This window comes from Bactrocera oleae, chromosome 4 (assembly GCF_042242935.1).
Source record: "Bactrocera oleae isolate idBacOlea1 chromosome 4, idBacOlea1, whole genome shotgun sequence".
Classification (NCBI taxonomy): domain Eukaryota; kingdom Metazoa; phylum Arthropoda; class Insecta; order Diptera; family Tephritidae; genus Bactrocera; species Bactrocera oleae.
Genome location: NC_091538.1, coordinates 9,499,888 through 9,526,542, shown reverse-complemented (window position 1 = coordinate 9,526,542; position 26,655 = coordinate 9,499,888). Strand labels below are relative to the sequence as shown.

Here is a 26,655-nt window from a genome sequence, read left to right as displayed (position 1 = left end):
TTATTTGTTTTTTTAACCTTTTTATTTGTTTTTTTAATTTCTTAACCTTATTATTTTTTTTTAATTTTAAAACCTTTTAATTTTTTAACCTTTTAATTTTTTTAATATAATTTTAGGTTTTTTAATTATTTTTTTTATTAAAAAATACGAATTCATTACAAAAAATTTTACTAAGTAACTAAAATTCGAAGTATTTTTTTAAAATTTATTTTAACCTTTTTTTTATTTTTCAAACTTATTTTTTAATTTAATTATTTTTTTCTAAATTTGTTTTTTATTTTACATTTTTTTTATTAAATAATAAAATTTTATTTAAATAAATTGGACTAAGTAACTAAAATTCGAAAGTATACCCCAACATTCCCCATTCGGCGTTAAATTAAGTCAACACTAATTTATTTGGCCATGAAAATGTCTTCCTAACTTGTGGTTTGTAAATAGATGAAAGCCAGTTCGGATGAGCGAATTAAAACGTCAAGCAGAAATCTGACTTGCAGTTGGGCGAAATTGGATCATTGCCACGCCCAAGCAGGATACAGTGCTATAACTAAGCTACAACTTGAGTTACAACCATTAGTATATATATTCAGTATAGAAAACCGCAGGGAGGAGGGGGGAGTGTATGGAAATGGGTTTAAAATTTTTTGAAAAGTGGTCCTGGCCGAGCTCTAATAGGTAATAAAGTACATATCGCATAAATGATAAGTTGCGAACATGCCTTCTCAACATCTGCTCACACAATCTGAAAATAAGTGGAATCGGGGAAATAACCACGCCCAATCTTCAAAAATAATCGCCTCAATACTTCCCAGCACATAGCATATATAAAAATTTTTTGCGCATTTTTAGCAAAAATATTTCTTATATTTAAGCATAATTTGAGTATTGTACAATTTCAGGTTGATGTGCTCAACTTTGGATTGTCTGTACTAAAATGTCAACACTAGATCGGATATAAGTCGTACCGTTACAGTATCGAACTGGACAAACTGCATCAGATCAAAAAAAAAAAAAACATTCAGGTATGTTGCTGTTAGTCTATACTAGAATGCGAAATTGTCACGACAAAAGAAGCTATCGAACTTTAAAATAAAATTTTCCTACGAAACGTAAATTTTTAAAACTTTTTGTGTCAGAATTTTTTTGTTGTAAATTTTTGTGTATATTTTTTTTTTTATTAATTTTTTTGTGTATTTTTTTTTTTTGTAATTTTTTTGTTGTAAATTTTTGTATATTTTTTTGTTGTAAATTTTTGTGTATTTTGTTTTTTTCTTTTTTGTTTTGTAAATTTTTGCACAAAATAGTCTTTTTACATTTTACTTGACCGCTTTGAGTACTATTTACTAAAGCAAAATTCAAAAAAGTGACAGTTTTCGAGCTGTTCTTGACAATTTCGCAGCTCAATATTTATAACTGTATTTAAAAATAAATATAATAATTATTTTGTGATGAGAAAAGGATTCTGATTTATGTGGCATGATTCACATTAACCGCAACAAAACTTAACTTAAAATAGGTCCTACTGATTAACACCTAAATTCCTATATATATTGTTTACAAAAAAAGTCTCAAACGAATTTAACCAAAAAATTGTTTTTTCCTTCGACAGGAAACATATCAGGAAACACATCTTTCACGATATTATGGTTGCTTTGCAATAATTTTATTCACAAAAAATCTGGCAATTACTATTGGAGTGTAAGAGACTTCGGCGAATATAAGTTAAACATAGACAGTGGTTATATAGACTTGGCAGTACTGTTATTTGAGAGATTATAAGGTAATTTTGTGTTATTTAAAAATATATTTATATGTCTTCATTATTTGATTTTGATGAAACAAGGAAAGCTGATTTTTGTGGCATGATTCACAATAACCGCAACAAAATATCCTCAAAAATAGGTCCTACTGATTGTTTTATAATTTATTAGCTTGGAAATTCAGTAAAAAATAATCAAAAGATTTTAATGAAGGCTTTGTCTCTCTCACAGAATGCGCAAAACGTTGATTGTTGTTGGTGTAGCGGTTAGAAGCAACGCTTAAGTGCTGCCAAGTTGACAGTCCTCGGCCGTTTAAAAATGCGAATGCATTCCGGTTACGTAGACCCGTCTGTCGTGGATTATTGATAAGCTCTCGCTGTGCCTTAAATGAAGGCCGAAATAGTGACGCCGAAACAGAAAGCATAAACATTCAAAATGGTCGCCTCTTCCTTAGTTGTTTGTTTTTTAGGTAAGCTTTCTTTCTTTACTGGATAATTTTATTTATTAATCTAGAATTATGTTTTATTGATGAAACAAGGAAAGCTGATTTTTGTGGCATGATTCACAATAACCGCAACAAAATATCCTCAAAAATAGGTCCTACTGATGCATAACTAATAATATTAATTGTTTTTATTGTTAATTGAAATTTTTTTATTTACGAATAATGCTGTCTTATTTTTCAACAGTTTTCAACCCTGCAATTAACGCTACAAAAAGGTATGTATTTAAAGTTAATTGGCGAAACCGAGGGTTTTGAGCAGTCACTTTACATCACAGCTGAAGTTATTACTAATATTCTAAAAAAAATATTTAATTCTGTAAATTATAAATAAATAAAAAAGTTTTGAATAAATTGAACAAAATGAAAACTTTACTTTTTTTTTATAATGTGTGTTCGTAGAAAACAAACTTCAAACGAAAAATAGTTTCGATAATGTGATTTCATAAGATGGTCCAAAAGTATACAAAATAAGAAGACTATTCGCCGACACGTTAATTTGGAATAATTTGTTGAAAAATACTTAAAACTCGATTAATCGATTTCTAACCTACGAAATTTAAGAAAAATCTGCGTTTTATCGAAGTTATTCAGTGCTTTTGTCAAAATTTCGCTGATAATATGCTATACATTTATAACTTTTGTAAGAATTATTTTTGTTAGTCGTGGATTATGGACATTCTGCGGAGATTTTGAGTTATTTCTTGCAAAGTAGGTGGGATTTAATTGTTATCGGTAGTTCGGTAATCATAAAAACGCAAAGAATAGTAAAAAATATACATTAAACCTTAACGAAAAGCATTTTGGCAATGTTTTAGAGGTTATCTAACCACAGAGGTTAGTTTGATTAATAATTTGCCATTTTACAAATTCCATAAATATTTTTTTTAAATAGATAGAATTTTTTTAAAGTAAATATATATATATTTTTTTAAATGAATAGTAGATATATATATTTTTAAATAAATAGTAGATAAATATTTTTTAAAATAAATAGTAGATATATTTTTTTTTAATGAATCCAATAATAATAAATAATATTTTTTCAATTGGTAAACACGTTTTCTACGTTTGGCGCCAAATTGAAACCAGCATCGCCATTTTGATTTTCGAATGTATACACATTTCGTTTCCATGTTTCATTTTCCACCTCGTTTCACGCAAAAAACAAAATTTCCCACTATTGTGGTTATCGATAAAAGTCGATTATTTTGCCGGACACGAAAGTTTTTTGGTACAGTATTTCAACGAAGTTACGTAAAAACGAACGAAAATACGTAATAACAAGCGAAATTTATAAAAAAATGCTATTTCAGAATTTCTACACCTTTAATTTTGTAAAATGTTAGTTACAAATTTTCAATAAAAAAAATTAAGTATCAATTCAAATGCACTATTCAAGCAACGTTTTTAGTTTTCTACTTTTTAAATAAATTCAAAAATAATAAATCACAACAATGCACCGAATTGCCTTGACACGTCGCGTCGCGACGCCATTCCGTTCCATTTTCTAGCATTTCGTTTTCACCTCGCAAAACAAAAGTCCTATCGCATTTGAAGTGTACCCACGCGAGATGACAGACTAAATGCGTAATTAACAACTTTAGTGTATTGTGCTTTCAAGAATTACTTACCATTACGACAACGCGAGCGATTACAGTCAATTACATTGAAAAAAACTTGTATGGGTAAGCATTAATAGCATAATGTGAAATATTATCTTACCAGTGCAGCAAATGTTAAGTCTATGAATATATTTTTTTTTTGGTTTTATTTTTGCACCTAAAGATTTCTTCGCAAAGTACGAGCATTCGCTTTCGTATCTACGTGCAATCGTACATATCTACATATCTACATACATGCACACATTTGTACAGCCATGCATGCGCATACACATTAACACATTTGCATAGATGTGTGTGTGTTTTGTTGTGAATGCTTGCGGTGAGTTGTATAAGTTCTTGTTTTCACCGTTTGTTCATCTATTTTTTGTTCGGCTTTTGCTGGTGATACACTTTATTGGTGGGAGTAACTACTATTCGTTGTCGGAAGTTGCTGATCCACGCTGCTTACGTATTTAATAGCAATCGATTTGTATTTGTCTTTGCGTTTGAATTTTTGTATGTATGTATATGCATATGTACATAGTTGTGTAAAAATTAATTCTTACAAACTGTGAAATCATGCACTCTTCGATCACCCGATAAACTATAATTAAATACTTAAGAACGCTTAAAAACATTATGGGAATTTAATTGCAAGATTTTTCCCTTTCAACAGGCCTATAATTTCTAAATATAAATTAAGTTGAAATTTTATTGCGAGTGGTAAACTTGTTAAGCTTTGCTCGCTTACCAATTTACTTTTACAAATAATGTATATCAGAAATGCTTAAGGATTAGAAAATATTGGGAGTGTTATTTATTAAAAAATCGAAAAAAAAAACGTTAACTTCGGCTGTACTAAAGGGTGCCAGGTGCATTTCATATAACAACTATAAGTATGAATTAATCTGAAATTGTAACCGAACAACGGTTTATATACTATATAAATATATATAGTGTTCCGATCTGAACAATTTATTGGGGGATTGTAGCGTTGCCTTGCACAACAAGCCAAATTTCGTGAAGATATCTCGACAAATAAAAAAGTTTTCCATACAAGGACATGATTTTGTTCGATTAGTTTGTATGTTTGCTTTATGCTATAGTGATCCGAACTGAAGAATTTCTTCGGAGATTGTAGCGTTGCTTTGAACAACAACCCAGACCAGATTTTGTGAAGATAACTTGTAAAAGAAAAAAGTTTTCCATAGAATGGCTTGATTTGGCCGATCAGTTTGTATGGCAGTTATATGCTATAGTGTACGGATCTCAACAATATATGTGGAGATTGCAGCGTTGACTTGGAGAATACTCCGTGTCGAATTTCGTGAAGATATAATGTAAAATAAAAAAGTTTTTCATACAAGGACTTGATTTTGAACGATCAGTTTGTATGGTAGCTATATGTTATAGTGGTTCGATATCGGCGTTTCCGACAAATGAGCAGCTTCTTGTGAAGAAAAGAACGTGATCAAAATTTCATATCGATAACTCCAAAACTGCGGCATTATTTCACGTATATACAGAGAGACGGACAGATGGACATGGCTAAATCGACTCAGCTGCTCACATTGAAAATTTATATACATATGTATAAATTTTATAGAGTCTCCAACATTTCCTTCTGGATGTTACATACTTCGTGGCATACTTAATATAGCCTGTTCAGGGTATAAAAATGTCTTCGTCGCAGAAGCGATACATGTGCTTACAATGAGTAATGTGATGTTTGAGTAATTTTTGATGACATATGCTTACGCAATGGTGGTGGGTTAAGTCACAAACTAGTTTTAATGCTTTGAACCAAGAAACGTCAGATTCTTCTGTACAACTAAGCAAGTTAGTACGCATTACGCATATTTCACTAATTGATAAAAAAACACGATATTTTAAAAAAAAATTATATAAAATTTGCCTTCATGAGTTGAAAAGAAAACCCACATAGCGGCTATCTCGTACACAACTATTTGTACCGGTTAATCGAAGCGACTGATAAGATGTCAAAAAAGATAGCATTAAAGATTGCTCAATCCTCAGGGCGCTTACCTTCAATTATCTTTTATGAAAACTATTTTTTTGTGTCAACTGCGTCATAGCATCAAATTATTTATGTATACTTAAAATCGTATGTATGTGATGCGATCAGTGTGTTATACAATTGACAGTTCGCCACGCTAGTTCTGCTAGGCTGACGCATACTTGGCAGGACGAGAAAATAGGAGACATCTTTTTTTCTCACCTACTTATACTACGGATTTTTATACATACATTTAAATATATAATATACATTTTATGTACATATTTACCATAATTAGTAGAATAATTTTCCCTAAATGTATAATTTGTTTGACGATTCTTTATGTCGATTCCACTTTTTATTTCTTCTTCGCTATAAACAAAACGTCAGCTGTTCGTATCTGTGTACGCAAAATCCAAACCAAGCACACCGAACACTCAAGCATAGTTGCATTTTTATGATTTTCTTGGATGAAAGCGGCAGTAATATTGTTTACACCACTGCAGCTACATATCTATTTATAGGTTATATCGGATTTAAGTCCAGCGATTGTGTTTTGTGTAAGGAATTTCAGGTTTTTAAAACAAACTTTTAGTTGGCACAGCGTTTTTGTTAGCAAAAAACCGTTTACCTTTACTGTAAGCAAAAGAAAAAAACATCTGACTTTTTTTTACCTTAGCAAGAGCGCTAGTGAATTGCTTATGTATGTACGTACATGTATGTATTTATAATTAAAGTGGTGTGCTAATCGCTAATTCTTTTTCATTGTAGAATTGAAGTGAAAAAATGTGTCATTACGTAAGAAATATAAATACAAGTATATTGCAGTGCCAAATAATTTAAGAAAAAAAAAATACTTATGCTGTGTAGAAACAAGGACATTTTTAATGCAGCAACTCTTATTTTGACGGATAGTGAGCGAGTGGAGAGGGAGGAGAGATGCAGCGAGTTGCCCGTACTTGGACAGCACGTTTTATGTCCATTCTCATAATTGCTGATTCATATACAACTTTCTACGCTTTGGTTGACATTTCATACTTTAACAATGAAGCGTAGCAAGCAAAGTGTATATCAGAATGAATGCTGTGCTTTCCGTGCTTCTTTAAAAAAAAAATTGACGTTATTTGCTTGGCAAAGCGTAAAGAGATGAGAGTTCTCCAACATTTTCATTTCACGATAGGAATGAAGTCATATAAAAGCATACATCGAACTTATCTGTCAAAGTCAATGTCTGACGCAAAGCAAAGCAAAAGTTGTATGTGAAACAGCCATAACGTCTACTTCTTATATATAAAAATGAAACGCTATTTCGTTATGTACTCGCAGTGCTTTCGAACCGCAGCACGGAAAGACGTAAACACCGTTCACACGACAGATTCGGATCTATGTAACCGGAACGAAGCCGGATTTTTATGCGGCTAAGGACTGTCAACTCGGCAAAATTCTGCCGCTACAACAAGAATAACGTGAAAATTTCCACATTTGTTCATTTATTTGTGCAGAAGGTCCTAACGGAGTTTTTATTTGCGAAATCATCATCGATTTTGCGATTACATTCGATGAATTTTGAACAAAACATTGTCATATGATTAGACATAGGTCATGGGACGCAACCTCTTCTGCTCTCCTTCTGCACCGTTATACTATGCACAGGCGGTAAGTTATGGGTAATGCAGATGCTGATTTACTCTACGCCTCGCATATCACATTACAATCGATTCGAACGATTTTCGGATTTTTTTAGACTTGAGATGGCACATCTAAACGGCATTATTTTTGCAAAGTTTTAACCCGATATATTATATTTAGGTGTGGTTGTCGACCGAATTCTCACAGCACTATGGGATTGTCAGAAAAAAGTTATAAACGAGATTATCATTGAAATTGGTTTAGTAGCTCATAAAAAATATATTTAACGAGGATGTCAATAAGACGAACAGACTCCACCCAGATTTGAACTCGCCTCGTCATCCCGATCGTTTATATATACGAGTATAACTCCGTATCCATCTCAATTAGTTTTAGGTGATACAAACAACCGTTTGGTGAACAAAACTATTTTGCTATTTAGCAACATATTTGGTGTGCAAAAAACTAGGGCGTAGCAGGCACGCCAAGTTTATATAGTTTTCAATATATTGGAAAATTTAAATTTTGATAATCAACCAACCAAATACCTAGCATATTAAATTTTTTTTTTATATTTTGTGAAAATTCCTTTGTTTAATATCACTTTGATTGCGCTCAGACATGAAGGCTTTTGTTGCGGCAACTTATGTTTTGTAGGAGAGGAAACAGTGAGGAAAAGACACCAACTTGCTACTGCTCAGACAACACACTTTGTGTTTTTGTTCGTATCACTTCGTTGCTGTGTAATTTGGCTGGCTTCGATTCACTAAGCGTTGGAGAGTAGCGAATCGAACAAACTATACCAGCTGTTCATAGAAATGCGCAGCACTTGCCATTCACAATAGTAAAGCTGGTCTAAACTATGTAACATAAAATTTGTTAGCTGTAAAGATAGCGATTATACAACTTTAAACAGAAGAGTTTGAGGAAATTATATGGAACAGAATAACGGAAGCGTTTTCCATTACAAGTTACGCTGACTGATAATGACCAACAATAGTTTCAACGCTCGCTGACGGTTTACGCTCTTTAAGTAAACAACTGCCGTATACCATCAAAAAAAACTGAAACAGTCAGTGCACGGTTGGAAGTAATTTCATTCTAATTTTTAATAAGAAAAAGCTGTCACCTTTAAAAATAATTGCATTATGCGTAGAACTATGTCTATTCAGTATAACCACACTCACTTTTCATAATTTGCAATAAAAATCAATAATTTGCATAGAAAGCGTATACAAATATCACTACAACAATGTTAACCGACAGAGGTGGTGGTGATTTGGGACATTTGATAAAAAAAACTATATCTAATATCGATTATTTTTATTTAATCGATCAGAGCCGTTACATTGTTTTTAGTTTTGAAGAGGCGTAGTTTACAGAATGAGAAACAATGTGAATAACCACTCTAAATTTTGAGGTTATATTAGCGTTTCATATATTCCAAGTGTTTCATGCAGAAGACATTCGGAATATTCCGAATATTACCTGCCATGCTTATCAACACGTGCGCAGCGATTACTGCGCTGATACACAAATGTGGTCTTGTGCGGTTGCATATACAGAATGTGTGTTATAAAATATACGCAGTATATGTATGTATATATGTACATATGTGTATACAGATGTGTGTTTGAAAAATAAGGTAAATGACAGGTAAGAATGTGCGTACGGATATATGTACATATGTACTTACAATATATATTACATTAAATATATTCATATATCTATGTATGTATATGATTTTGTGCACAAACATACATGCCAACTGATCAAATTTGACCTGGATTGACAACACAAACAAAATCCATTTTTACGTATTTTAATACCAATCTTTACTATCGCCTTCAAAATAGGTGATGATATGTGCCAACGCCTAATTCAGCATAAGAGAGACTCTTTAGAGAATTTTGGTTTTTTGGTTTTCGCTATTCGCTAGCTTTTATAAACCGTTCAACTATGCAATAATTGTTTGATTTGTTTGATAAATATAGGGTACTCAACGACGTTGTTAGGCATCACTTTTACAACCTCTACTCAACGTAGTTTTCGAAAAATATTTACGTATTTTGGTACGTGTCTAGCATTGCCACGCTTCATACCCAAAATATTAACCAAAATATGTTGAGTCGATCCATAAAAGGTGTTGAGATTTTCTGCAGTCTCTCTGATGCCAACACGATGATTTTGAAACACTTTTTCTTTGACTTTTTTCGTGTTATCGTCATTAAAAAATGTGGATGAATGACTAGCATGAGGCAAGTTTTCGATGACTTCACGACCTTCACTGAATGGTTTCCTTCACTCAAATACCGGTGTTCGTAATAAAGTAAACTTCGTCAAAAGCCTTATGCAATATTTTCAACGCTTCCGTAGCCGTGTTTTAATTGGAAAAAAAATTCGGCAAACTCGTTAAATTTTTTCCTTCCGAGCCCGAAGTTCAGAGTGGAGCCCAAAGCTTTGCAACAATTACTTACAGATTTTTTTCTGAAAATCACTACAATCATCCCTGACTAGCGTTTAATCTAAATTAATATAAAGTATTTTTAAAGCCTCTGGTAGCAATGTTAGACTTGTTAGATTGCGTCTCTCACAAAAACATTGGCCAATCGGAAACAAATTTATTTTTATTATTACGTTTTCGTGCTGCAGAATGTGCGTCACACTAACGAAGCTGTGTTGGTGAGCTGTCAATAGCGCAAAACAAAACAAAAATCATTGCTTGCTTTCTCTGCACCCTTAAAAATAAGTTTTTTTTATTGAATAACATGGATGCGAAAAATTAATTGTGTCTCATTATTGATATTAATACATTGTTTAACAATGATTCCGACCTTCTTAAGCCTTACTTTATGCAAATGGAAATTATTTGTTTAATCTACATAACCTCAAAAGTATTTAAAAAGTTAACACAAATCTTATAACTCACATGCTAATCATCTATTTATATTTTCATTTCTAATTTTTCATTTTAGAAATACATTTTTTTATATACATATTGAATTGAGAAAAATCTATAATTTTAATAACAATTACTAAACCAAAAACTAAATACCGTAATTTTCGTCAATTTATGTGTATGTATATCAATATCTGCCCGTTCCGGGTAGTTGAGGAATGGAACAGCATTAATCGAGAAAATAAAAACAACTGTGAACGTGCTTATCGGTAGCAAAATGTCAGTAGTCCTACGTTAGTTAGTAACAACACGTGTTTTTAACATGAAAAATTTGTAGCCATATTTAATATACGCATTTAACAAGTGCATATATTTTTGTAACATTATTATTTTTCTATAATTTCGATAATACAAACGCGCATTTCCCAGTATTTTTGTGTACTGTATTCACAACAATAACAAATTAGTATCGATACTTTTTCGTGTGCTTGCCTTTTGACTCGCTGTCAATACTTGTATGTGAACGATACGAGTATAAATTGGAACACAAGTGAAAAGACATCAAGACACAACGATCGTACATTAGTTGTTTAATATTCACTGCTGTTTTTGGTTCCAAAATAACGTAAAAAAAACTCTAAAAATGTGCTATATTTAAGAAAACAATGTGCCAGAAGTGCTAGTGCAAATGTTGAGTAATGAAATATTGAACCGGTGAATGGTGGTAATAGCAAGCATCCGCATACCCTGGAATTTGTGTTATGCTGTGTAGTTAAAGTAAGTTTGTGCATGTGTGGTTACGGTGTTCAGTTCTTGGTTAATCGACCAGTGTCATCAGCGTTAGGTTGATATGTTGATTAGTTTCGTTTTGTTTAAGTTATTTCGAATAAGTGTGTTGTGCGACTGTGGCGTGTGTTTGTCATGTACATAGATGTTGTATTTTAGTTTTTCTTTGTGTACCAGAATTACTTCATTTCTAAAATGGAGTTTATTGTGCTAAGACAGCTGTTTGTGCCGTTTTCATGTGCTTGCATTTGATTCCTCTCAAGTACACTATTGTTTCGTTAGATAAAAAAAAGACATTTGTATGTACATACATATATCATGTGTGGTAGAGCTGCAAAACGACTAGCGAGATATGATTTAAATTTTTAACGGTCAACATTGCATAACAAAATATAAATATATTCCGTTGCATCATTTTATGCTCGCATAAGAAACGCACAGAGCAGAACGTAGTAAATTTTAATACAAACAACAAAGTGTTAAATGTCAGTCAGTACTTACCAGCTTTACAATTTTTTCACGTTTTTTTTTTTTAGAAGAGTACGTAAAATAAATTCATCTAAAAACTTGAATTAAAATTCAACAGAAAAAAAAATAGTGTAAAGTATCGCCATCATAATATCCTTATTGTCCTTGTTGTAGCGGCAGAAAACATTCGTCGAATAATTTTTAGCTGGCGAGTTGAGAGTTGTTCCAGTTACATATTAGATCCGTGTGTCATGAGAACAGATAACCATTTTCCCTCCAAAGATATTCGAATCTATATTAAGGCGTTTGACATTGAATTTTGAACATAAGCGAAAAATAGTGTAAATAATTGTAGGTATTCATTGTTGGATACTTTTTGGGCTGGGATTTAGAATAGCATCCTCCGGAATTGGAGGTTAAAATGGGTATGTAGGGATATAGGAGGTTCTCCGCCTTTGTAGTGATTACGAAATTTTGCGTAGATGAGACCTAAACAAAATTTTAGACTAGAAAAAATTTAACACACAATCAAAAAAAAATTTACAAAATGGCGGCGGTTTTAAAAAAGTTTTAAAAATGTGTAATTTAACCTCAAATGAAAAAAAAAAATTACAAAATCGCAGCGTTTTTAAAAAAGATTATTCATCAGATCAAAAAACTGTTTGGGCATTGTATAAAGAATTACATACATACATACATATATGTATACAAACCAATTTGAAAAATCTAATTTAAAAAAAAAATGCGTTTAGCGACTATACTTTAGAAGTCTGTAACTCAAAAAACGTTTTAAATATTTTCTTAAAATTTTAGTATGATATTTTTAAAGGTATATGTATAATATGCGAAAATAAAAAATATTTTTTTCGAATTTTCATCCTTTAGATATTAAAAGAAAAAAAATCGGACAAATTTTAAAAATTTAATAACATAGTTATAAATGTTCATTAACTGTAATACCTAATTCGATTAAATTGAATAGCTTAGAATTAAAAAAAAAATTAAACATTAAAACTGAGCGGCTATACTTTAGAAGAATAACTTAAAAATACGTTTTAAATATTTTTTTAACATTGTAGTTTGATATTTTTAAAGATATAGACAATCAAAAATTGCAAAAAAAAAATTTTTTTTCGAATTTTCATCCTTTAGATATTAAAAAAAAAAAAATCTCGACAAATTTTAAAAATTTAATTACATAGTTACAAATGTTCAGTAACTTAAATACCTAATTCGATTAAATTGAATAGCTTAGAATTAAAAAAAAATTAAACATTAAAACTGAGCGGCTATACTTTAGAAGAATAACTTAAAAAAACGTTTTAAATATTTTCTTAACATTGTAGTATTATATTTTTAAAGGTATAGACAATCAAAATATGCAAAAAAAAAATATTTTTTTTCGAATTTTTATCCTTTAGATATTAAAAAAAAAAAAAAATCTCGACAAATTTTAAAAATTTAACTAAACATTAAACCATCTGTATTATTTTTTTAGGTAACTGTTAACGGTATCACAATGCATTTGACAAAACATCAACTAAAGATAATTCCACTCATTCAACGTAAATACAATGTGTCGATTGGATTTTTAAAATCGAATTTGGGCAACATTGAAAAATTCCTTTGGTATGCATTAAGTCCACGCTTGATTATCAAGCGTGTTGCTATACGAAAAGGGAGCAAACAGCGTGTTATTTTAAACTATTACCATTTGAGGAGGGTTTTATTTGATCAAGCCGAACGCAAAGTATTTAAAACCCGAAGGCGAAATGTACAACTTTGGTCCAAACAAATGGTTTCTTATCTGCGTCGAAAATACGGCGTTAAAGAACATATTGAAATAACCACACTTAGTGATAATACAGAAACGATAAATAAACAACAGGAAGAAATAGCTAGCGGTGCAAATATGGCGCCGGACGAAGTGAGTAAACAATTGAAAGAGCAATTGGAAATACTGCGTAGCGGCAAACGAACAGTGCCGCTCATAGAAAGTGAGACCAAATCAATTGTGGATGAGCTGAGGAAAGATGCAGTAGATGCAGCAACTAACAACATACCTTTCCAGACAACAGCATTGCTGAGTCAGTGCGCTACAAAAAATGTAGATGATAGCAATCAATTTAGCCATATTACTTCAAAAGTATTAGATAAGACTGAAAGCGTCGTCCAAAACACATTGGAGACGACGCCAGAAAAACAAATTATGAGCAGTGACGAAACACGCTCAGAACAACCAAAGCATAGCTACAAAGCAGATAGAAATATGGATATTGACGGCGAGAGTGTTGAATTGCCGCCCGTAGATGCAACTATCAAAATTAGTGCAGATTTTGCAACAAAATCCGCAACTGAAATGTTGCAACAATGTGCCGATAAGAAAACAGCCAGATCGTTAAGTAGCAATAGTAATTTTTTGGATATGCTCATGAATAAGGTGCGTGGCAACAATGTGCACACAGAGACCGCTAACAATACGAAAGCTATACAGACGCCGCCCACAGCTAAGGAATTAGTTGAAATAAATGCGTATAAAACGCCCGATAATAACGAACATTTTACCGATTCCGGTGAAGAGTTCTTCGGTTTCGACGAGACAGAGCGTCTACCCGGCATGTTGCTTACACCACTTGTACCGTTTTCGGCGCAATCCAAGGGTAATGCCAATGTAGCTTTCATCAGTGAGTCATTGAATGAGTTTATGCGTGAAAATTTGCTTGAAAGTAGCGATTGTGTTGCTGACGGCATTGATAATGCTGCTGGTCGCAAACATCGTCAGGCTACATTGGATGGCTTGGTTACGCCCGAATGTATGCCGCCGCAAATGCAGATGCCTTTAGTGCCAGAAAGTTTGCAAAAGTTACGTACGGTCGCTGAGAGACGTCAGTTTTTGCAAAAATTCAACCGCAATCATAAGTTGGCAATCATAAATAATGAGGCGGCCATTTGTCGAGAGCTACAGCGCAAAATACGCCATCAAAAATCAAAAAGCGTCTCTCAACAGTCCTTACAGGCACCGAATTCTCAAATGCCGTTTACACGTCAAGGTTGGCAAGCGGCCTCATTCGTTACAACGGAATTTAATCATTATTACTATCAAACCGTTGATGTGATTGATGGTAATGAACGCGAGCGCGTACGATTGCCGGGAGTTCGCGGCAATAATGAGGAACGTAATAAGCGACCATATCTCAGTCGTGTGTCGTGTCAAGTTTTGCGTAATAAATGCAATATAAACAATTGCAGCGATGCTTTGATAGGACGAGATTTGAAACCTGTAAAAGCCGAACCGGATAGAAAAAAACTGAATAAGACACCACTGCCGAGTGTGTTCAAACCCTGCCCATTATCACATAAGCCCTTCCAAAAACCGTTAGATGATGAGACTGCACCATTGTTATTGGCTGGCGGTAGCATGGCAGTGGTGCGCATGCCAATTGTGGAACTAGAAGTTTTTCCTGCTCTCGGCAAACCACTACACGACGTGGCCAAACGTTATCTAGATTATATACTCCCACACTGTGATATAACGCGTGAATGGGCTGAGTTCAGCGTATCTACATTACAATTATCTGCTGATTATAAGAAAACTGATGATCAGTCAAAACAACAAGCGGGTGATGATATGAAAATAGCCAATGCATCATACACATTTCCCATTCCATATATGAACGATCGCAGTCACATTTTGGTGCGTCGTGTAGTTGATCGCTCGGAGAAGCTGGATGAAACATTTGAGGCGACTACATCACCTACGGAAGATTTTTCGTTTCGCGCTAATATTGATGAAAGCGATAGCGAATTGGTCGAGTGTGCTGATGTTCTAAGTGAGATGATAAACAGCGTCGCTATTAGTTGCAGTGAGAATTCGTTTATAAAAATAGATCCAGATGGTGTGCAAACCGATAAGGAGGAGGATGTAGAGTTGAAACAAGAGAAGATTGCCGGCAAAGTGAAAGAGGAGAAAAGTTGCAACATCAAAGCTACGGATGATTCTAAGTTAGTCAATCAAGCTGCGGCAAATAAAAAACAAAACCGTCTGCTGTAAGTATGAATTTCTTTAACATTTGAAAAGGGCAAATATTTTATTATTTTTTATTTTTATTTATTATTTTATTTTTTTTATTTTCTATTTTATTTTTATTTATTATATTATTTTTTTTTATTTAATATTTTATTTTTTTTATTTATTAATTTATTTTTTTATTTATTTATTTATTAATTTATTTATTTATTTATTAATTTATTTATTTATTTATTAATTTATTTTTTTATTTATTTATTTTATTTATTAATTTATCTTTTTTTTATTTATTAATTTATCTTTTTTTATTTATTAATTTATTTTTATTATTTATTAATTTATTTTTATTATTATTATTATTATTATTTATTAATTTATTTATTTTATTTATTTATTCATTTATTTTTTTATTTATTATTTTATTTTTTTATTTTTTGATTAATTTTTTTATTTATAATTTTATTTTTTAACTGCGTTCATTGACCATATGGGTCTATAAAAAGCAAAAAATTGAACGTGGGAGCACATTTGAAGTAATTTATAATATTATATGAAATTCTATGCAGCCAAAAAGGGCAAATTACCTTGTAGTTATATGATTTATAACGTAATTTTATTAAACTATATTGAATTTTGAACTTAAGTAAATGTACTACATAATTTTTGTAGTTGTCAACAGATTTTGAAATCCATTTCAGTAAAAAAGAAAGAAAAAAACACCAACTTCGGCTACACCAAAGCCATTGTATAATACCCTTCACAGTTGTTCAGTCACTTTGTATGGCAGCTATATGCTATAGTGGCTTGAGCTGAACAATTTCTTTGGAGGTTGTAGCACTGCTTTAATTATAATCTTTGCTAAACTGCGTGCAGATATCTTGTCAAATAAAAAAGTTTTCCATAAAAGGAGTGGATTTTCATCGATCAGTTTGTATGGCAGCTATATGCTATAGTGGTTCTATCTAAATATTTTATTCGGATATCATAGTGCTGCTTTAGGTAATAGTCTATGCCAAATTTCGTGCAGATGTCTTGCCAAATAAAAAAGTTTTCCATACAAGGACTTGATCGATCACTATGTATGGGTATAAAAAATATCTAAATAAAAAAAATATGACGTCACCAATTATAGATGTTAATTTTTTCTTTTTATTTGCAGATTGGAACTACGTCGCCTAAATGCAACTATAATTGATGCAGCTGTAAAAGCTGAAAAAGGTAAAATATTTATTTGAAGCTCATATATAATATTATATAATTTGACAAAATATATAATTGTAGTATATACATACATAAAAAACTATAATGTATGTATGTATTACAATTAGATATTTTGTCAAATTTCTACCTTTTCTCAGCTCTTCTCTTAGATAAAAATCTTGAAAGCTGTAATATTAAAGATTTTCTACAAGCTTTTTATTGTGTAGTTCAATATACGTATTTACTGTTTTTTTTTTTATTATTTCCAGGAGCAAAGCCTTGTTCAAAGGAATATTGTACATTTGGTTGTATTTGTCAAAGTCTTGCCGATGACTATCCTTTGCGTCAACATTGTGGCAAGTCCAAGTGTGTCATAGAGTGCACCTGCAAAACGCCATCTCAATCTCGCATAATGCGTCTAGAAACAGATGTAAGTGTATTTTAATATATTTAAACAGAAATATGCTTAAAATAATGATTATTTCTTAACCCATTAGGGCCGCTCAATCACAACTGAAGACGCTTTTATGCTACGCAGACAGGCTACGGCGCGTCTAGCACGTATGGAGAAAGAATTTACATCCACAGTGGTGTTAACTGAAAATGAAACACTACTAATCAATGAATCACAATATGATAAGAAGCGACGTTGTACGAAAGCGCCAAAGCGCTACGAAGATTTTGCCGACACGGAAGAAGATTATGCGCGAACTTCAGCAAACACACCGCCAAAGAAAACACAAAATACCGCCGTTGTGGCAATCGAAGCAGCAACGGACACGACTTTGAGTTCTGGATTTTCTGAGACAACTACCGAACTACGTGAACCCATATATGTCAACGATAAAGTGTTGGAGAAACTCAAGCATTGCACGGTGCCACTAATACGTTTTGAGAATACACAAAATATGGCGGTGTGGTGTATGGTGCATGAGTTATACAAATGTTATTGTGGCGGTCGTGCTACCGAGGGCAAACCGCTCGTTATCGAAAAGGATAGCAATGTGACCACTAACAATGAACAAACGAATGTTGGAAATAAACAAAACGCTTCCACAGATGAAGAATACATTGTTACCTCCACGAAGGCACGTTATTCATTTGAGACAGTCGAACAAACTGTAGATGAAGCAGACGCAGAGTTGCGTGAAGAAAATGAGATATTCCGAAAAAGGAGAGAAAAAAGAAAAAGCGCAGATCGTAAATCTCAAGGCAGTGTTGTGCGGTATAATAGTACCGATGATGAACGTGATGAAAGTGATAGGGAAGATGATATGCTGGAAGAATCGTTGGGTTCAGAATTCGCTGGGGATAATGGTCGCGCAAAACGGCCAAAACTGGCAAAACGGCTAGAACGACGTGGACGCCCAAGCGAGCTTACCTTCATTAATAAATATTTCATTACCGAAGCGGACGGCTGCCGGCGTGTGGTTGTGGTGCCACGCAAAACCTACTTACGTATAAATCGCAAACGGCGTATAGAAGTTGAGGAATTTATAGCGAAGAACGAGAACAAACAGAGTATGCTGTTGCTGAATGAACACATAATGCGTTCAGTTTACTATCACAAACATGAGGTGGAGAAGCAGCGTAAAGAAGCAGCACAGGAATCGCTATTACTTACGAAGAAACGTAAATTAAATGATAACGAGTTAACGGGAACGGAGGATGCTTCAAACAAAGGTACAGTGGTCGACAAACTTACACATTCAAACGATTTATATTTTATCAATTTTTAATATAAGATGTTGGGGATTAAAAATTTAAATTTTATTTGCAAACATCTTGGCTTAAAAATTAAATTTTCAGAACTAAAAATTAATATTTTTTAATAAAAAACTCGCAAAATTTGAATTTTAATTTTTTATCCTAAACATTTTGTATTAAAAATTTCATTTTCAGAACTAAAAATTAAAATTCGCAAAATTGCAGCTTTAATCCAAAACATCTTGGATTAAAAATTTAATTTTTTAGAACTAAAAATTAAAATTTGTTAAATGAAAAATTCCAAAATTAGAAATTGAATTTTTAATCTCAAACATCTTGTTTTAATCCAAGATTTCAGAACTAAAAATTAATTTTTTGTCTAAATAAAAATTCGCAAAAGTAGAATTTTTTTTAATGTAGAATTTTTAATTTTTCATTGATCCCAAACATCTTGGATTAAAAAATTTATGATATTATTAAATTAGACAATTCGCAAAATTAGAAATTTAATTGTTATTCCCACACATCTTGGATTAAAAATTAAATTTTCAGAACTAAAAATTAAATATTTTTAAATGAAAGTTCGATAAAGTAGAGTTTTATTTTTATTATTTAAGTCGAATTTTTAATTTTTTTTTTGATCCCAAACATCTTGGATTAAAATTTAACTTTATTTTTAGACTAAAAAAATCGCAAAATTAGAAATTTAATTGTTATTCAGAACTAAAAATTAAATATTTTTGTAATGAAAAAATTCGCAAAAGGAAAATTTTATTTATTTTAAGTAGAATTGAGTTTTTTTTAATCCCAAAAATCTGTCTTAAAAATTTATTTTATTTTTAAAATAAAAAAATTCGCAAAATTAGAAATTTAATTGTTAATCCCACACATCTTGGATTAAAACTTATATTTTCAGAACTAAAAATTAAATTTTTTTAAATAAAAATTCTTTTAATAAAAGAGTAGAATTTTATTTATTTAAGTAGAATTTTTAATTTTTTTTATTCCAAACATCTTGATTAAAATTTAACTTTATTTTTAAATTAAAAAATTCGCAAAATTAGAAATTTAATTGTTAATCCCACACATCTTGGATTAGAAATTAGATTTTCAGAACTAAAAATTCAATATTTCTGTAATTAAAAAATTCGCAAAAGTAGAATTTTCTTTATTTTAAGTAGAATTGAGTTTTTTTTTAATCCCAAAAATCTTATTTTTAAAATAAAAAAATTCACAAAATTAGAAATTTAATTGTTAATCCCACACATCTTGGATTAAAAATTATATTTTCAGAACTAAAAATCAAATTTTTTTTAATAAAAATTCGATAAAGTAGAGTTTTATTTTTATTATTTAAGTAGAATTTTTAATTTTTTTTATTCCAAACATCTTGATTAAAATTTTACTTTATTTTTAAATTAAAAAATTCGCAAAATTAGAAATTTAATTGTTAATCCCACACATCTTGGAATAAAAATTAGATTTTCAGAACTTAAAAAAAATTTTTTTTGTGATGAAAAAAATTTGCAAAATAAGAAATTAAATTGTTAATCCCAAAATGAGAATTAAAAATTGAAAATTTATCTTGTTTTTTTGAATTAACAAATTCGCAACCCGGACAATAATTTACTTGGCACATCAATAATAAATAATTTTTTTTTTCGTTTTTTCTTCCCTAGAGTCGAAGAAAGAAACGATAGAGCCAGTGAAGAAGAAACCGTTGCAGAAAACAGGACGACAAGTTGTCGAATTGATTGATGAAGATTCCAGCCGGTCATCGCTTTCTTCTATACCTTCATTGCCCGATGGCAAGGCAACAGCTGACACAAAACTACAGAATAAACGTAAACGACTAGAAGAACGCAGCCTGGAGAACGCCAACAAAATTGAAGAAGACACTGCAGTGCAAGATAATAGCGCTCATATTGAGGAAGCTAGTAGTCCTACCAGTACCACAGCCGATTTGAAAAATACACAGAACAAAAAAAGTGAAAACGCTAAGTTACCCGAAAAGGCGCTCACTATCAGCGACGATGACGCACAACCGTCGGTGTCATCTACGGTTTCAGAAGGTGCCACAGACATCAGCACAGCTGGCACGGAGTGTGCGGCAGCGGTAGCTTTAAGCATGCAACCAACACAATCGCTTTCAACTTCACGTATGGATTTCTTCCGCGACGTAGTGCGTAGTATGAATAATTTGGTAAACAAAAAAATGCAAGATATCGGTTTAGCGTTAAAACGTGAAAGCAAAGTCATACCTGCACCGAATAACGACATACTGTGCATAATAAAATGGTCGAACTTTTTGGACGCCTTTATTGAGGGTTTCGTTTTCATATGGCAAGTTAAGCTGCGCGATGAACAAACTTTCTTTGCTGCGACAATAACTAATATGATGCCAATGGTATTGGATGCTGTCGGTGTGGTGAATATAGCAGCATTGCCAATGCAACAATTGCCCTTAATGGGACGCATGTTGCTGCAACGCTGTCGCACACCGCAAACACGTGATCTGGCGATTGTAATGCAAGGGCGCGCAAAATATTGGCTCGTTAAGGGTTTCTTGCGTGCAGATAAGTCTAGCGCGTGTGCGAAGCCAACACCAAAGACACATCCACTGCTTACGCGTAAAATTAATGTTTTATCTAGCTTGTTAGCTAAGCAACATATTCGTGAACTAAATAAAAAGGTCGCACAGAAACAGCTAGAGGAGCTTACTGAAGCCAACGAAGTGAACGAACCAACAGCAACTTCTACACAAAATATCGCAGCTGCTCCACAATCTTTGTTGCGTACACAACCACCACCGTTAGCCCATTTGGAGAAAGAGACAAAAGCTACACAAAACAACAAAATCATACTACAAACTGCCAAGACAAAATTAACCGAAGCAGTTGAAAATAAGAACACGCTACAAAAGAAACCACAACCGGCGATATTGCGTGCTAGCGCACCAACTGGTACAGTCAGTACAAAAACCTTAGATGCAACGCAAAAGCTCAAATCAGGCAACGGCTTATCGATGTTGCAAAAACTGATTGGCAACAACCAGTATTCGGAAATGAAGACAAACATTGTCTTTCGCAAAGTAATGTCTCACGATATTGATGAAATGAATGTACTAGATATTACAACGGAACCGCATCGTTGGCTAGTGCTGGAACTCTATAGAGATTTTTCGCATATATATGTGCCAGATTTTCAAGAGCTAGTGTCTCTCGATCGCATACAGAAAGTGATGGCATTCAGTAGGCAAAAGCAGAAGATTGTCAAGTTGCAATTCTTCAAGGATGCAGCATACGATGCGTTCGTGATACCAAATTCGGAACGCAAAATTTTCTTTGGCCCGCTAAAACTGAATATGCCACCGCCATTACTGATTTTGCTACAAAGCGTTGATCGCAAGATGATGCTACGCGAAACATATCAGCAAATGCACAACATACAAGGTGGTGCAAAAGAGAGTACAACAGCATTTTGGATTGTGCGCAAAAACGGGCAGGTAAATAAAAATTTATTACATAATATTTGAAGCTGTTATTTTAGGCGCAATGTTGTTAATCATTGTAGTTGTATTTTTTTAATATTTTTTTTTATATTTTGTTTATATTTTTTTTATATTTTTTTAATATTTATTTTTATATTTTTTTAATTATTTTTTTTATACCCCCAACAGGCCACGTAGTTTGTAACAGCCAAACAAAGAAAGATTGTAGACGGAGACCTTATAATATATACATATGTATAAATGATCAGCGTGGTCGTGTCGATTTTGCCATGCCTGACTGTTTGTCTATCAGTCCGTCTGTATATACGCGAACTAGTTCCTCAGTTTTTGAGTTATCGTTCTGAAATTTCGCATATGTTCCTTAGCTCCCAACAAGCTGCTTATTTGCCGGAACCCGCTTAGTATATAGCTGCCATACAAACTGATCGATCAAAATAAAATTCTTGTATGGCAAACTTTTTTATTTAACAAGATATCTTCACGAAATTTGGCAAGCATTATTATACAAGATAACTGTACAATCACCGAACAAATTATTCACAATGGACCACTACAGCATATAGCTGCCATACAAACTGTTCGATCAAAATCCAGTGCTTGTATGGAAAACTTGTTTAGTCGACGTGATATCTGCACGCAGTTTGGCAAAGATTATTATTGCAGACAGTGCTACAATCTCCGAAGAAATTGTTCAGCTCAAACCAATTTAGCATATAGCTGCCATACAAACTACATATTATAGCTTTGGTGTAGCCGAAGTTAATGTTATTTTTTTTTTTTCAAATAAAAATACTTTTTCCGACTTTACAAATATTTCCCCAATTTTTATTTATCACTTTTTACCAGGTTTACGTGGACCATAATTTAGATGGCTGCGTCGCAGATGCCACAAACTCTGAAAAGGCGCCTTTGGAAGAAGTGCAAGCCAAGGAAACTGTGCAGCTACCTGAATCGGACGATGATGATTGTATGATTGTTGAGGATGAAGAACCATCAGGTTCATTTTCCGCACTCGAGCCACTGCCACAAACTAACATTACAGTGAAGCCATTAGTAGAACTGCAAACAAAACTTAATTCGTCTATATCAACACGGCAACTGACCAATTTCACAATACAAAGTAGCGCCAATTCGAATCGTTTGCAAATAACAAATATGGGCACAACACCTATTGATGACAAAAGCGCTGCGGCCACAGCAATAGAAACGTCTGCTGCACAATCAAAAATGCTACATAACGGTAATAATGCTGATTTATTAACTAACACACAATTGCCGCACACACCGTTAATGCCGGGGGCTCTAAACTCGCAATTGGTGCAGTTAACGAATACATCGCAAAGTCTCATACCACCATTAGCCGACAAACAGCCCGCTGCTATTCTGTGCGGTCTACCACCGAATGCGGTTATTACAGGTGTGACGCCAGCACCAAAGGAAGCGCCATACGGCACTACAATCTATATTTCCAATATCTCTTCCAGCGTGCCAGTAGTCGCTAATGGCGCGCAAAGTCAGGACAAACAATTTGCGCCAACTCTTGAAACCAATGCACAGACTTCAGCCAAAACCAGTAGTCAAGCAGTTGCCAATACGCTTGAAAATATGTCCAACGTTAGATTTCTCACACCTGACGTACGTGTTACGGCGACAGGTGATGCCACTACAAATGAATTGTTTAGCACGCCCGTTTTGACAACAATGAGTAATACTAATCCCGGCTTGGTCTCATTGCCTGTCAGTCAACAACAGCATAGCACTTGCGACAAGCGAGGAACTGTAGGCATTTCGACACAAGCGTCAACAGCTGAAAACACAATGAAGGTCACAACTGCCGCCGAACGTCACAACACATCAGGTGAGCTAAAATCTTCGACCAGCATCACACCGGGTGATTGGAAACGCTTTCTATTGGGTGATAATGGTAAACGTTCAACTATCGGTTCGACAACAATCACTAAAATGGCTGATAAAATTGAAACGGATGGCAAACTGGTGATGAATATTGAGGGTGATGAATTTGAACCTGCTGCATCGGTACTTATTAAACCAAATGCGACTACTTCACTAACCACTGAAACGCATGAGTTGCCATTGGTTGCTGGTGTGGAGCTAAATACAAATAAATGCAACTTAAAGGGCACCACAGCAATTACAATCGGTCAGTCTACAGCGATTGCTACGAAGCCGAAAACAACAACAGAAACTGCTACGACTCTCGCTAAAAAACCAAATACATCGGCGACAAATACGTCGATTACGAATTTACGTTTTAAATCATTGCCGCTACAAAAAGAGCCAAAAACCGCAACACCGGTAACAACAACGACGGTTATTTTTAAATCATCTGCACCGACACTCAGCGTAGCTACAAGAACTAAACCAACTACATTAAATTTAACAGCTGCCATGTCGAAAGCGCCAAGTAATTCCATAACAATAGCTAATAGTATGCATCAACCTTTGAAACAGCAACTAAAAATACCGCCACGCTCAATGAAGCCGTCAAAGGCACAAACGCTTGCTGCTCGTCAATCGTTAACGAGCTCGTCGCGCAGTTTAATAAACTCGCCAATAACAAATGGCGCTAGTGTTAACTCGCCAAAACCGTTAATAAATATTAGACCAGCAATTCCAATACCACAACGTGCGGCGAGCGCCACAAAAGCTAACACACAACGTTTAAGCGATTCGGCACTATTTACGCCAAATATGCTTAATAATAGGCGGCTGAGTGTACCAAATGTGGCCACAAAGCCAGCTGAAACTGTTAAAAATAAAACACAATTAGCAAAAACTAAGACGAGTGAACAATATGGTGTGTTTTGTTCAAGCTCGAATGATGGTGCGCCGCGCTTTTGGGCGAAGCGTATGCATAATTCATATTTAATTAAAGTACCGGGCCTAAGTAGCGTTGTGCATCGTATAGACTTGGAAAGTGCTGACACTTATTTGAACCAGTGAGTAAAGTAGTTCATAGTTATAGGACTATTATGCAATAAATTAAAGTGAATGCATGCTTATTAATATTTACTCCTCAAGGCATCTGCTGAAACAGAGTCCCGCCATGAAATCGAAGCTTCCAATTAAGTGGAAGTTTGTGCCATCTGAACAATTGAATCTGCCAATTAAGAGATTGACAACTAAGAAGGTTGGTAGCATTGTGTATTTTAGCTATTAATTACATATTAATTATTTTATTTATTTGTATTTAGCATGAAAAGATTGTTGTGCGTTGTGCAAAGCCAGTAGAAAATAGCGCATCATCGGAGTCCAAAGTCGTGCAGTTGGGTACTGATGGCAATGTCGTAAAAGACGCTGACAATGCGGCTACCACAACATTAGATAAAAAATGTTGTGAACCCATTCTTATCGAAGATTAAATACTATAAAAGACATTAATTTTATACTTGAAGTCAAATATGCTTATCTTTTATACATACTTACATATAACCCTTGTTAAGCTTATCTATTTTGAAAGGAATTGAATCTCATTTATCAGTTAATGTTATTATTACTATTATTATTATTTTTTAATTAACTTAAATGTAACTTAGTATAACACAACGGTTATGCGTGGTTCATTCCGTAGTAATTTTAGTCGCTTTATGCTGTTAAAGTACTCACAAACGGTTTGTAAAAATGAAAATATGTTCCAAGGCTCGTTTTTATTTTTGTTTGCTATTAATGTACGAGTATGTTGCTGAAATTTTAAGTATATATTAGTTTGCTTTTTTTTTTGAATAGCGCTTGTGTACATCGTTGTACTTGCACAAAGTATAAATAAGAAATGAGTTATTAAATTACCTGTAAAATAATAAATACCATATTAAAATGAAGTAAAATGAATGCGTTCAACAATTACTTTGATACTTAATTATTTGCTTTCGTTTACTATCCGATAGGTTTAGGTAGTTTCGCATGAGATTTTTTTACTGTCGATGTATAAACGGAGTGCCGTGCGTTAGCTTTTGTGCTGGTTAAAATTCTGACGTTCATATTATAATTCGTCAATAAGTTTGAATATATGAATTTTCTTTCACCTAAGCGCGAAATTGTTAATTGTTTTTGAAATCGTTATTCAGATTTGAACGCAATTATCACCTGGTTCAAAAATACAATATAAGTATGGACAATTGACTAACAAAAATATTAAAACAAGAAAGAACGTAAACCGTAAATAAAAAAGTTTTCACAAGAACTTGTTTTTGATCGTTTAGTTTGTATGGCGGCTATATGTTATAGTGGTCCGATCTGAAAAATTCATACCTTGCCAATTAAAAAACTTTTTCATACAAGAACTTGATTTGGTTTGTACAGTTTGTATGGCAGCTATATGCTATGGTGAGACGATATCGGCGGTTCCGACAAATGCGCAGTTTTTTGGGAAGAAGAAGACGTGTATGAAATTTCAGATCGATATCCTAAAAACGAAGGGACTAGTTCGCATATACATACTAACGGATAGCCAGCGAACATGGCTAGTCAAATCAGTCAATAAGTCAAATTCATATATATACCCTTTTGGTTGTTACAAACTTCGTG

General features: G+C 33.1%; 1 protein-coding gene and 2 long non-coding RNA genes across 4 annotated transcripts; 2 read left to right on the top strand and 1 right to left on the bottom strand.

The window, feature by feature from the left end:
- The first annotated feature begins 2,235 nt into the window (after positions 1–2,235).
- LOC118683176 (uncharacterized) lies at positions 2,236–2,637 on the top strand. Its single transcript, XR_011395827.1, has 2 exons — positions 2,236–2,357; positions 2,450–2,637. It is a non-coding gene; the product is annotated as an uncharacterized lncRNA (long non-coding RNA).
- Positions 2,638–3,772: 1,135 nt separating this feature from the next.
- On the top strand, positions 3,773–25,987 carry ocm (over compensating males). 2 transcript variants are annotated; one of them, XM_070108444.1, is made up of 9 exons: positions 3,773–3,950; positions 13,164–15,712; positions 16,852–16,910; positions 17,162–17,322; positions 17,390–18,575; positions 20,279–22,104; positions 22,957–25,070; positions 25,153–25,261; positions 25,326–25,987. In XM_070108444.1, the coding sequence occupies exons 2-9, from the start codon at positions 13,185–13,187 to the stop codon at positions 25,491–25,493; spliced, it is 8,151 nt and encodes a 2,716-aa protein (XP_069964545.1). In that variant the 5' UTR covers positions 3,773–3,950; positions 13,164–13,184; the 3' UTR covers positions 25,494–25,987. The 2 variants fall into 2 exon arrangements, with proteins under 2 accessions (XP_069964545.1, XP_069964544.1); XM_070108443.1 differs by lacking the exon at positions 3,773–3,950 and adding an exon at positions 10,930–11,188.
- Positions 25,255–26,330, bottom strand: LOC106614178 (uncharacterized). The gene is made up of 2 exons (XR_004979072.2): positions 25,918–26,330; positions 25,255–25,813 (listed from the first exon to the last, which is right to left on the bottom strand). It is a non-coding gene; the product is annotated as an uncharacterized lncRNA (long non-coding RNA).
- Between the last annotated feature and the right edge of the window lie 325 nt (positions 26,331–26,655).

Bases quoted from the DNA above. Each gene is read 5' to 3' on its own strand.
- ocm (XM_070108444.1), top strand. From the start codon at position 13,185: ATGCATTTGACAAAACATCAACTAAAGATAATTCCACTCATTCAACGT. The intron at 15,713-16,851 runs GTAAGTATGAAT...TTTTATTTGCAG, and splicing joins AAAAAACAAAACCGTCTGCT to ATTGGAACTACGTCGCCTAA. The intron at 25,262-25,325 runs GTTGGTAGCATT...ATTTGTATTTAG, and splicing joins AGAGATTGACAACTAAGAAG to CATGAAAAGATTGTTGTGCG.